A 13,816-nucleotide genomic window follows, 5' to 3' on the forward strand; every position below is an offset into this window, starting at 1 on the left:
TATGTGCTACTTTGTTGTTTAACTAGACGCTTCGTTATGTTGAACTCTCTTTAGCATATGTTTAGGATTGAACGCTTCGTTGATTCTAAATAATTAAGAAGTCTTAACGATTAGATGAACCGCTTCGGACTCTAATTAGAATTGGAATTGAAATGGACTTAAGAAGAATCGAAAATACTTGCTGCCTATATATTGTTCTATGCGTGTCATACATGTTTCTTGAGTTGAAATTCGTGTTTTGGTTATGTGATGAATGGTTGATCAATTGTATATAAGTAATTTAGGATTTATTTTAAGTTGTAGTTTTAGAATCCAAATCAAATCCCCCAATAACATGATAAGTGTTGAGGCCCTTTTGATTCCCCGGACTGAACGATCCCTGCTTATTCTATACTAACGATGATGTTTTTCAGGGTATTTTATAGACGTTCTAACAAAACGCTCTATCAAGAGTGATTAATGATTGTGGAGGAAGGAAACGGGAGGGTAGGGAGCGTATCTCCCAGTAAAATGGTTTTGAATGTGGATGTGTGAGTATTAGTATGATAATGTGGTGTGGTATTGAGGGTGTTAACATAGTCCTAGTGCTATTAACCAACTATATCTTTTTTTAAAATATGTTTTGTTTTCAAAATATACGGACTTGATCGACTACGGTCCATGGTAAGTAAAAAAAGGTTTTTTTATTAAAAATGGTTTCAAAAGGTTAATGGTTAAAAGCTATGTTAAATGTGGAGTAATGTTGTTGCCAATGCTATGAGTTGTGTTGTGATGTTGGTTTCTGATTCTTTAATTTATCTGTATGTTAAGTGATTTCTTGAACTAAGTTATTATGCAAGAATCACTAATTACTCTTCTGTGTTTTCTTCTATATGTGTGATTTCCTGAACTTTGTTTTTAAGCAGGAATCACAAATCTTTCTTTTGTGTTTTTCTCCTATAGGTGTGATCACTTGAACTAAAATTTACAGGGATTATACCTATTGTATTTTCTTGTGACATGAATTCCTAAACTATGCTTTCATGCATGATTCATTATTTATTAATTAATCTTCTTGGGTTAATTATATTGATGTTCGGTTATTTGATTTGAATTATATGTCTTATTTAAGATTTTAGAGTGGTTCACGATATATTCGGTAATGAGATTCCCGGGAGTTGAACTATAAATGAGTTTATCCCTTTTTAAAGGGTACGTAGGCAGCCCAACCAAGTTTTAGGTGCAGTCACAATTATTTTAGATTAGATATTGGTTTTTGTTGATATAAATCAGATTTTAACGCGTAATTATGTTAGTTTTGGGTTGGGGTGTTTCATCATGCGTTGGGTATGAGATTGTTGATCCCTCCTATGTCGCGAAGGGGATCATTAGGCATAAGTCTGTTGAGGGTAATGACGTTGTGAATATGCTTGTTTGTATGTTAGGTAATAGGTTACCTTTTACTTGCCTTATGTTGTTGAGGATGTTGATGTTGTTGTGGTTAGTGTTGTAGTTTTTGATGGAGTCTGAGTGGTTGGTGTTTTTGTGTTGTGGAGTTTGAGTGTAGTGAGATATTGATGTTGTATGTGTTGTTGTTGGGGTGACGATGTGATGATGTTGTTTGTCTATGGAGTAAATGTTGTAGTGAATTAATGGTGTTGTTTACATATTGCTGAATATGTTGTGATGTTGTTGAGTAGATATATTGGTTTACTCATACCAGATGTGAAGTTGACCGGGTTGTGATTACAATCCTGGTGTACCAATCAATGGTGCAGTGGGTAATGCTGCAGGTACTTCTTAGTAATTGTGACAAGACGGATGGACATCGTGACAATTGAGAGCTGTTTTTTATCCCAATTTTCCTTTTAGTTTTGGTGAGGTTTCGTGAGATTTGTTAAACTATACTTTTTACTTTCTTGCAAATAGTGAGTTTGGATTTGAGTTGTTATCGAGTTGGTTGTTTAAAGTCGATGTTGGATATTCAGCTGATGTAATGTAATTTCAATTATATTGAGGTTATTTTAGAGTTTTCACATCCTTGAATTTTGAATTTTACTGTTCAAAATTTGAGGTTGTGACAAACCTTTTGATAGTTTTTACCGAATTTTAATCGAGAAAATCTGAATTGTGTCATTCTCTGATATTATTTAAAAGTACAAGGAAAAACTGATTAAAATAAAAGTTTAAATGTTAACTAATTTTGCGTTTAAAATTTAAGGGGATAAACTGAAATTAATTTATTTGTTTATATAATCAATGTTAGTATCCTCAAAAACTTTCTGGACCTAGAGAATAATCCATGCCGAGTTCTCATATCAAAACGCTTCCTGCCCCTTAACCAACAAGAGTAAATTGAGATTTAAATTCTAATTAACATCGGCGGGATTTAAACCTATGTACGAGGAATTCTCACACCAAGACTCTTACCAATTCGTTTGCTTGGAGATCAATTAGTCCTTATTAAATTGAGCACCACATATTTCATCCAAAAAAAGTAGGGGACAACATAGAGATGTATGTTTTGCTGTTACTCCTATTAATTATTATTATTATTGAATTACTGTAGGAATGTACACGTGATCATTCTTTCAGTCCACTCGAGCTGGCATACCGCAATTTAATAGTTTAGCATCCCAAATTAATCACTTCTCTGCATTAATATAGGGATTTAGGTCTATGTATGATTTGAATGAAACCGGAAGGTTTAGAGAAAAGTGATGAATTATGGATAATATGTCCCCTGCTTGGACTTTACTTAGAAGTTACATAAACATGAGTGTACTCCCAATTATATATAGGCCACACTGAGATTTTGGTGACCACATGATGATTTAGTAGGCAAAGCCATTTATATGAATTTCACTGTGACAATGACCCTTCCAAAGTGCATGTAGCCCCGGCCCTCAATAAGACACAGATAGAGACACTTCGGAAGAGGTCTTCCTTCTGCAAATTTTAATTGATTGGCTTCTTTCGAGATAGAGAGACGTCTGAGGGGTCATGGATTTTTCCTTTCTTTTAAGGGAGAAAGTGAAAGGGCTGGGAATGAGTTGTGAATTATAATTGAGCGGGTAGCTAGGTAGATCGAGATCATGAATTCATGATCATCAACTTAATACAAGAGCGCTCTTTTCCATGTGGAATATCGGAGGGGGAGAAGATAGCAGAAGAATGGTCGTGGACGTACGGGTTTGTTTAATCCAATATCCATGCATCCTTTTCTTTTCTTTTTTCTTTATATTCTGCTGTGTTTCTTTCTTTCTTTTCGATCAAAAGCAAAGCGCGCCATCATCCTATTTTGCATTTCCATATAAATCTCTGCTTTTCCTTTTTCAGCCCCGTCTTTAAGACTACTCCATCTTCCGAGCTCCTATTAAAGAAAAGAAAATCCCATCTTTCACCTTATAGAGAGTAGGTCCCTGCTCCCTCTCTCTCTCTCTCTCTCTCTCTACTGTATCTGTAGGGCAAAGGAGGAGAAGGAATAAAGCTGCGGCATGCATAGATCGATATATATCTCAAAAACATAACCAGCTATATATATAATTATATATGCAACCTATTCATCAACAACGTATATAATTAAAACCTGATCGGTGCATCATTCAAACCACGACATGGTAATCATATACCAATAATCATCTTCTTTCACTTCTACTTACAACCACAGAATGTTGCAGGCATGCATATATCCAGCAACAACAGACCAGACCAGACCAGACCAGACCAGACCAGACTAGGTCGCCAAAGTTACCCCTTCCTTCTTTTTGTTCGTTTCTTGATGATTTTTCTCTCTTTTCACGTTTTCACTGCGTACGTTAATTAACCTCATTAGACACAGATCGAGATCTGGATCTTTAGCTTCTGCCGTAACTATGATTTCCCTCTTGCTTTCATTAATTACGTAGACTCACCCGCTGCATTGTGTTCTTACCATAATATAACAATATATACATATCAGAAAAGGAGCTACGGATCGAAATAAATTAAAAAAAACTTATATAGTGCGTATATATGCTTCATTGATCAATGAGTTTCAATAGATTTGATTAATTTGCAAGTACACTTTTCTACAACATTAATCAATGTCGCATTGTTCAAAGTTGTCCCTTACTTAGATTTCTTATCTAAGCTAATTAGATAATCATGATTGATGATCGTTAGTCTAATTGTTAGAGGCTAGGGTAAAGAAAGAAGGATACTCAATATTGAAGTACAAATGTGCAATCATGCAAAACAGTGCGCAGTATCATACGATCGAGTAAAGCTAACATATATACATGTCCCTATATACATTGTGGAGATGGCTTATTTCTTGTTCTCACGCACCAGGGCTTTCATATGAGCGCGTTCTTAATAGATCGAGGCCAGGGGATAGAGCTATCATAGAGCTGCGTTTGAAACACGTTTAATGTCGCATATATTTGTTGTAAATGTGTATATCGATAGATTATTAATTATTTCACCATGGACAATCTCGATCAGTTTAATTTCTAATGCAACAAGAGTTTTTGAATAAGGTCGTATATATTCTCTCGATCCATATATAAATATAAGTAATGCAAAAGAAAGAGCTAATTAAATTTCCAGACAATGGAACCATTTAAAATGATTGAAAGTGCAAATCCATCGCCACTCGCATTCATAGCAAAGCAAAAGAAGAGTATCCGTCCATCCTTTCGTTAAAGCTAAAGGACATATTTGTCACAGGATTGAAGGAAGAAGAATTGAAGAGCATATATATATATATATATATATATATGATCGAGCATCATCAACTTTACTTTTGCATACCACAATCTCAACTTTAAATTTCTGTTATCGTAGGGCTTTGTTCATTTTCTTTATTTCCTGCTTCTTCTTCTTCTCTAAATTTTCTTTTTTTCTTCTGCTTTTTCACCTTTGCTTTTCTAAAGAATCCCAACTGAGAGACCAAAGATATACAGAAAGAAAGAAAAAGCAAGCAAGCTCCTCCTGGCATGCCATGGCTAGCAGAAATTTCAGTCTTCTCTTCTCTCACAGAAAGCTCATAAAAGAGAAAAAAAGCAGCGAACCCTCTTCTTCCTAACTTGTATTTCAAGACTCTTCTTTCTCTGCACTAATTGAAACAAACATGTTTGATTCCTTCTCCCCTTCAACACCCACCCATTCTCACTTCAAGTTTCTCAGATTCCTCTCACTTTCGATCCCTTCCACTATTACCACCCAAATGCTTCCATTCCTTCAACCTATCTTCTCTTCCCCACACTCAGATCAGCTAGCTTAATCCGTTTCCGGTAACATTAACGTACTCAACATGGTGTTGCTGCCTTTGATTTACTTGACACTTTTCTCTGTTCTAGGGATCCCCTGTTTCGCTTCTTCTTTGGTCAGTGACTTTCATATCTTACTCACACTCAAGCAGGGCTTCAGATTCTCAGAGCCTGCTCTAAGTAGTTGGAACTCTTCGTCTCCAAGATCAGTTTGTTCCAGCTGGGTTGGAATTCGATGCTCCAGAGGACGAGTCATTGCTCTCGACTTGACAGATTTCAGTCTACATGGTTCCCTTTCGCCTGTCATTTCCGGCCTCGACCGCCTTTCCGACCTCTCCCTAGCCGGAAACAACTTGTCAGGAAGCATTGACCTTGCAAACTTGGGCAGCCTCCGATCCCTCAACATCTCCGAGAACCAGTTCAGTGGGAGCCTAGACTGGAACTACTCCAGCATTGCCAACTTGGAGGTGCTTGATGTTTATGACAACAACTTCACTGCTCCACTTCCACTTGGGATTTTGAGATTGGGTAATCTCCGGCACTTGGATCTCGGAGGCAACTTCTTCTACGGGAAAGTCCCACCGTCATACCGCAATCTAGTCAGCTTGGAGTACTTGTCACTCTCAGGCAATGATCTGCAGGGTCGGATTCCTGGTGAGTTGGGGAATCTCACTAACCTGAGGGAAATCTACTTGGGCTACTACAATGTTTTTGAAGGTGGGATTCCAAAGGAGTTGGGGAAATTGGTGAATCTTGTTCACATGGATCTTTCAAGCTGTGAATTGGATGGACAGATTCCTCATGAGTTGGGGAATTTGAAGTCCCTTGACACGCTTTACTTGCATATCAATCTCCTCTCCGGCTCCATTCCAAGGCAGCTAGGCAACTTGACAAACTTGCTCTATTTTGATCTCTCCAACAATGCGCTCACCGGTGAAATTCCATCGGAGTTCTCAAATCTCAAACAGCTCAAGCTCTTCAACCTCTTCATGAACAGATTGCATGGCTCTATTCCAGACTATGTCGCCGATTTGCCCGATTTGGACACTCTAGGCCTTTGGATGAACAACTTCACAGGCATAGTACCTCAGAAGCTAGGTCAGAATGGGAAGCTGCAGCTGCTGGATTTGTCCTCAAATAAGCTCACCGGTAACATCCCGCCAAACTTGTGTTCCTCCAATCAGCTAAGGATACTAATTCTGTTGAAAAATTTTCTGTTTGGGCCAATCCCTTTACGCTTGGGGACTTGTTCTAGTCTGACTAGAGTCCGACTGGGGCAGAATTACCTGAATGGTAGCATTCCAAATGGCTTAATTTACTTGCCTCTGCTCAATCTAGCAGAGTTGCAAGACAACTATCTTTCCGGCACCTTGTCGGAAAATGCCAATAGTTCATCACAGCCTGCTCTACTAGGTCAGCTGAATCTGTCAAACAACCTCTTATCCGGTTCTATACCGTATTCGGTTTCAAATTTCTCTTCCCTCCAAATCCTCTCACTCAGTGGAAATCAGCTCTCAGGTCCAATCCCACCATCTATAGGCCAACTGAGTCAAGTACTGAACCTTGATTTAAGCCGCAACTCACTCTCGGATGAAATTCCTGTGGAAATCGGAAACTGTTTGCATCTGACTTACCTTGACATGAGTCAGAACAACCTCTCTGGCTCAATCCCATCCGAAATCTCCAACATTCATATACTGAGTTACATCAACATGTCAAGAAATCACTTGAACCAGAGCATACCAAAATCCTTGGGAACCATGAAGAGCCTCACAACTGCTGATTTTTCGTTCAATGACTTGTCCGGTAAACTACCCGAAACGGGGCAGTTTGCCTTCTTCACAGCTTCCTCATTCGCAGGGAATCCCCATCTTTGCGGTTCCCTCTTGAACAATCCATGCAATTTCACTACAATCACAAACACACCCCGAACGGCTCGTGCAGACTTGAAGCTGATTTTCGCATTAGGCCTGCTCATATGCTCGCTAGTGTTTGCGGCTGCAGCCATAATGAAGGCCAAATCTTTCAAAAGAAAAGGCCCTGAATCATGGAAAATGACAGCATTTCAGAAGGTGGAGTTCACAATCTCGGACGTGCTGGAATGCGTCAAAGATGGAAATGTGATTGGGAGAGGAGGAGCAGGCATTGTTTACCACGGTAAAATGCCGAACGGAGTTGAAATTGCAGTGAAGAAGCTTCTTGGTTTTGGATTTGGTCTAGCACCCAACAGCAGCCATGATGACCATGGATTCAGAGCTGAAATCCAAACACTAGGCAACATTCGTCACAGGAACATTGTGAGACTCCTGGCATTCTGCTCAAACAAGGAGACCAATCTACTTGTTTACGAGTACATGAGGAATGGGAGCTTGGGAGAGGCATTGCATGTCAACAATAAGAAAGGTGGCTTGTTCTTGAGTTGGAATTTGAGGTACAAAATTGCAATTGAAGCTGCCAAAGGCTTGTGCTATCTCCACCATGACTGCTCCCCATTGATCCTTCACCGAGACGTCAAATCCAACAACATTCTGCTCAATTCCATCTTCGAAGCACACGTCGCAGATTTCGGCCTTGCCAAGTTCTTGATCGACGGCGGCGGAGCATCCCAGTGCATGTCAGCAATTGCAGGCTCTTACGGCTACATTGCCCCTGGTATGTCACATTTCTTCTTTCTTTTTTACTACTGCTTATTAAATTGCATTTTATTTCATTATTCTTCTTCATATACATAATTATATTTGCTTAACGCGTTTGGTCGTATGAGGAATATGCATGGTCGTATAATCATGACGATTTCTTTTTTTTCTTTCTTAAATGATACATATGCAGAAACAAATGAAGCATTAATTTTTCGTTGTTGGAGTAATCATGAATTCATATTAGTTGTTGTCAAATGAAATGATGTTTGGGTCCATTAATTAGATGGTGGGTATATCGATTTTAAAACAGGGACTATCCTATTTTGTTTGTGGAATTAGCAGAAGAAATATTTTTGAGAACCAAATAGAAAAAAGAAAAACACTATAATTAGTGCCATGGTGTCACAGTGACCCATGCGATGCATTGCATGCATGAAGTGTTCGAGTGATATGAATATGAATATGAGAGGTCAATATCTCTGCTGACACGCATGTCGATCTCCACCATTTTACTCTTTCTTTCTCATAGACATTTTACTCTTTCATTGTCTTTGTAATTTTCTGGAATACAATTCATCGGGACTTATTTGTGACTGAACATTTTGACCAAGGGTCGGCTTCAGCATTATGTACTAATAACTTTTTATTGGCAATTTGTTCTTTCTCTGCAGAGTATGCATACACATTAAGGGTGGATGAGAAGAGCGACGTATATAGTTTTGGTGTTGTCTTGTTAGAGCTTCTAACAGGGCGTCGGCCGGTGGGTGAGTTTGGCGAAGGCGTCGACATAGTTCAATGGTCTAAAAATGTAACAAATTGTCGTAAACAAGACGCCGCAAACATTGTTGATCCAAGGCTCGCTGTATCTGTGCCCAAAGATGAAGCAATGCACTTGTTCTTCGTTGCAATGCTATGCGTACAAGAAAACAGTGTGGAGAGGCCAACAATGAGAGAAGTTGTTCAAATGTTGTCAGAATTTCCTCGCGCACACTCTCCCAACTCCTCCTCTAAGTCCTCTTCCTTATTACCTTCCCAACAATTAAATGACAAACAAATTGACATTACATGTCCTCCTAAATGTAAACAACATAATTTGGTTTAAGGACAACCATATTACCTTGTAACTTATGTTTCTTAGAGTTTTGATATATATATGGTGCCTACAAGATTTGATTTAGCCTTCTTCTTCTTTTTTTACCATTTTGATATGAGTGCTGCTACATGCACCAAAAACCTTTACCAAAAATTAATACAAAGTGGCATCCTTTGTGGCATCTACCACGTCATCACCCGTCAATTGAAAATTTTCCAACATTTCTTTTTTTTTTTCAAAATAGCTGTAAATATAAAATATTAATAACAATAGAATAAATTCCTTAAAGACCTTAACTTAATAAATAACCTCTGTAGACTAGACAACACTCACAACAGTCTTCATCCATGAAATAACTTGAACTATTTGATAATAATCAATGCATATGTAATTGAGTTCTTATTATATCTATATTCTAATTTTTGTTTTTGTAGTGTCATCAACTAATTAATCAATTGAATTCATGTGTACGGGTTAAACATCTGAACTTGGAAAAGGGGGGAGGGGGGCGGCTGTGCTTGTCAATGATGTTCCTTGGATCCTCTAGGCTTCTAAGGTTAAAATGTTTAATGATTTTCTAATAAATGTTGTCTATATTATATTAATTGTCCTTTATTATATATAATAGGAAATTTAATAAATATACATATACATGCGGGATATGAATGGGTTTGAGATGATGATATGACATGTGTCACATCAGTTGGTAGAAGTTTTTTGTATAAAATTTTAGTGTCTCTAACATTTTCCTTTTAATTTAGCCATTTCGATCATGTGGAAACTATTTATAATTTTTCATAAATATTTCCTAATTAACTTGATGTAGTTTTACATATTTGGTGTCGGGGTTGAAGAAAATAAATAATTTGACACTGAATCCCAAGACTAACTATGACGTTTTCTGCTTGCATGTACGAGGGTTTAAAGATTTACAAAGAGGCAGTGAGTTAGACCATGAGACATACTTTCCTTGTAAATGAGTTTGTTATTACACAATTTTTTAGAATGGACTTGAATTTGTTTCCTTTTATTTTTACTTTTCCTCCTTGCGCATCTTAGACATTAGACCATACAATACTTTTAAATCATATATCAAATGTCACGCCCCAAATCTTTTACAATTTCTTACGATTTTACGTTTATCTTTTTACTCGGATCGAGAGTCGTACTAAGTGTGATGACTCAAAAAGTTGATTTTTCGATGCATACATTTTCCGAGGAAATTTCCTTCACGAAAGTTATAGGGCTCGTCGATACAAATTTGTGGACACGCGGCATGCATAAATCGGAATTCGTATGAAGAAATTACGAATCAAAAGAGCATTTGGATATTTTTAGAATTTAGTATAAATGAGGGGTTAAATTGAGAAAAAAGGAGAAGAAAATTTGGAAAATTCAAATTTGAGCAGGTACTGTTCATCCCCGCCTAGGAAATTCCTCCTCCGGCGATCTCCGTCGTCCGGCCACGAATCGAGTCGCCATCGGTCCTATTCGCTCCGCCTCATCATTTCCACTTGACCCGTACCGATCGCACACCTCGCCGAGCGCCGTACACGGGGCTAAACGACCGCAAAAATCTGGCAGAATTCAACGCTGTCGTGCAGCCTCTTTTCGGTGATTAGCATATCCTTCCCCTCTGGACTCGAATCGACCGGTTTGGAGCTTCGAATCGAGCTAGATCACGATTTGGATTTCAATGCACTGTTCCGACATTCCCTTGCGTTTTCCGGCCACATCCAGGCCGATCTGGGCTTCCACGCCGTCGTGAAAAATGTTTATTTTCGGGTGATCTATAACTTTCATGTTAGGGTCGAGTTGATTTGAAGAGGTTGGAGAGTGGTGGAGCGCGGGGACCACACGCAGCCACGGTGGCGGCGCTTTTTGCCATTTTTGGAGCAATGAGTGACTCTATCGTGTAATATACGTCGATACGAACTTAGAGATGTCTTAAATATTGAATTTGGTTATCGTATGAGGTTGTGGATTTAGATTATCGTTATAGAGAATAATGTGATATTGCCTCAGGCTTTTGTTTCATTTATTGTTGATTGTGATGTGATTGTTGTAATTGATAATTGATGTGGTGTTGTCTCTTTGATGGGTGATGGTCATGATATTAATTGTGTGTGTGTTGGTTGTGATGTTGTATTTGTGATACGAATCGGAATGGTTATGAGGTCGCGTTGTTAAGGTGAATAGTTAAACTACGAGTCGCTTGAAATGTAAACTCAAGTTGGGTTATCATAGTGGTATTAACAGCGTAATAGTGGAATGGTGTGTTTAAACGTTTAGTTAGTTGATTATGAATATGTTGATGTTTTTTAGTTGATTATGAATATGTTGATGTTTTTGTGATGGGTTGATGTTATGTTTGGGACGGTGACTGTATATTATTTACGAGTGGGACTCGAGGTTATGTTCTGGGGCTTGTGTCGGACTAGCAGACTCCTGATTGTTTTGACCCTGTCTTCTTAGTGGGTTAGGCTGTTGCTGTATAATATGAGCTATGAGTTCTAGGGGTTCAATGAGATTAGGTAACGAATATTGCATACTCCGTCAGACATTTTGAATTAAATTTATGATTTGTGTTTGTGGATGTTGTGAAATTGTGAGGAGCACGGATGCTCCAGGTGTTGAGGTTGGATTTGAGATAGAGGGAGTGTCTTTTTGTGCAGCTAGGGTCGGCTACTTTCAGGGGAGACTATGCCGAAATATTTGGTATATCTTCTTTGATAGTGGTTCCCGCACGATCTGCCTCAATATTATGGTATATTTTGGGGCGGGTCGTGTCATTAAAAATAGGGGATACTAGCTACAACAAAAGCTCTCATTTCCGACAAACATTTTTGAGGGCAAAGAAAATCCCTCGCAAAAGCTGCATGTGTATTTTTGCCCTTGAGATTTTTCCATCACAAATTTACATACTAATAAATTTTATTTCCAATGGACAATGTGCCAGGGTAAATACAAACCTTTGGTTCTAGATATTATTAAGTTGTCATATGTTCTTAGTTCAGCTTCCTTCAAGCATGTAGAAAGGAAAGCAAATATGTTAGTTGATGTTATTGCTAAAATTGGTCATCATGGTGTTGCTCAGTATTGGAACAAATCTCGACCCTTAGCTCTCCTAGCCATGCATGTGTTTACTGTTTGTACTAGAGATTTTACTATGAGATTTTATTTACTTTGTAAAAAAAATAGGAAATGATTTAGAGTGAAAGCACCTGTACGTGCGTTTTTTTTTAACTTACCGATATTGTCATTATATAGAACTCAAGAAACAGAGAAAGTTACAACGACCTAGTTCATGCCCTTAGAGGCTATGACATAAAGGAATTAAGTAAAGAACTTGAGCAAAGAACTAAACATAAACGAGGGAGCTTAATGTAACCAACTCTAGCATGAACCTAAAAAAACACTCACCAAACCAAATTATAAAATGTAGGGGGAAACTAGACTTATAGAGCTTTCTATCCATATATGGCACATAATCTAGTTCATCATGAGCTGTCCTGTGGAGTAAACCTAAGTTTGATAACTTGCACTGACAGATTTCTATTAGGATTTGACTTATTGGCGGCCAAATTGCCTCTCCATCATAATTCCTTGGTTTGAAACGAGTCACCTAGCCCAAATAGGCTCTTGATATCCATTAATGCTCAAATTACTCGATTGTAGCTTCATATAGCAAGGATTCCTAGAATCGCAAGGAAAGAATTCATTACTCCCAAAAAAAATTAGAATTTGAGTTTAGCTTCAAATTGATGAAATCAAATGTAGAAATGGATTAGGAATTAAGATTAGAGGCTTGGCTTACCAGAAGAAGACTAAGGAGCTCGAGTATGTCACACCCCGGGACCATTTCCGGTCCCGAAATGCAACAGCAATCGACGTAGTCCTAAGTTAGTACCAATCGATACGGGATCCTACACATTGATAACTCTAACTTACGACTACAATGCTATGTGGATAAGTAAATAATAGAAAATTTGGGTTAAAAACAAAGGAAGCTCAATTTATTGAATAAATACGAATAAGCGGAAGGTAGCAAATAAAATGAAAGTTTAAGTATGACATGACAAAAGTGCGTCATCATAAAATACGGGCAAAAAAAAAACAACTGCACAACTGAAATGAAAAGTAACAGAGTACGCGTTGTGCAATTTTTAAAGTAGAAACGAAGATCGGGCAAATAAGAGATCACACTGGAAGCTGGCTCCTCAGTATCGTAAGTGAAGCACGAGCGATGCAACACCACTAGCACCTAGTCCAAGTCCTCGCGAACCAGCTGCCAGGTACCTGAAAAGTAGGGGTGAGCACTCGTCCTCGCTAACGCGATGCGGGTGAGACGACCTAACCATAGTTAGGTTTGAAAATCATTTATATATATATACATATGTATAAATATAACAGTATATATATATACCGTTAGCGTAAAATCGCGTAACGAAAGTCAAACCAAGACTATAACAAGTCTTGTAAGGCTTAGGGCAAGTGAGGTAAAATCATGCAGATGTAAAATATGCGACTCGGCTCAAAATAACAAATGCGCTGATGGGGTATATCCATTCGACCCACTCTAAGGTTCGTCTTCGAGCCAACCGAGAGCCAATAATGTACTACGATGCCAGACATCAGGACACGGTTATTACCGTAGTAATAAGTCACACAGGTGCCGGACATCAGGACAACAGAATCACCGTGATGGTGCCCGGACATCAGGACGCGGGATTCACCATATAATACTAAAACATGTGGTGCCAGACATCAGTACACGGAATCACCGACTTATAATCATGGATAAAATAAAAGGGTCAGTCTCGAGACAATATGACCAAAGTAAAGTGTCAATG

General features: G+C 38.3%; 1 protein-coding gene and 1 pseudogene across 1 annotated transcript; one reads left to right on the forward strand and one right to left on the reverse strand.

The window, feature by feature from the left end:
* The window catches only part of LOC126795669 (uncharacterized), a 79,779-nt pseudogene that overhangs the window by 12,627 nt on the left and 53,336 nt on the right, over positions 1 to 13,816 (reverse strand).
* On the forward strand, positions 4,744 to 9,041 carry LOC126793964 (leucine-rich repeat receptor-like serine/threonine-protein kinase BAM3). The gene is made up of 2 exons (XM_050520599.1): positions 4,744 to 7,883; positions 8,542 to 9,041. Exons 1-2 carry the CDS (start codon positions 5,276 to 5,278, stop codon positions 8,970 to 8,972), a joined length of 3,039 nt encoding a protein of 1,012 aa, XP_050376556.1. The 5' UTR covers positions 4,744 to 5,275; the 3' UTR covers positions 8,973 to 9,041.

This window comes from Argentina anserina, chromosome 5 (assembly GCF_933775445.1).
Source record: "Argentina anserina chromosome 5, drPotAnse1.1, whole genome shotgun sequence".
Classification (NCBI taxonomy): Eukaryota; Viridiplantae; Streptophyta; class Magnoliopsida; order Rosales; family Rosaceae; genus Argentina; species Argentina anserina.

What these genes read in the sequence shown, in the direction of transcription:
- LOC126793964 (XM_050520599.1), top strand. Translation starts at nt 5,276, where the DNA reads ATGGTGTTGCTGCCTTTGATTTACTTGACACTTTTCTCTGTTCTAGGG. An exon ending in TTACGGCTACATTGCCCCTG is followed by an intron (nt 7,884 to 8,541) that starts GTATGTCACATT and finishes CTTTCTCTGCAG; the next exon opens with AGTATGCATACACATTAAGG.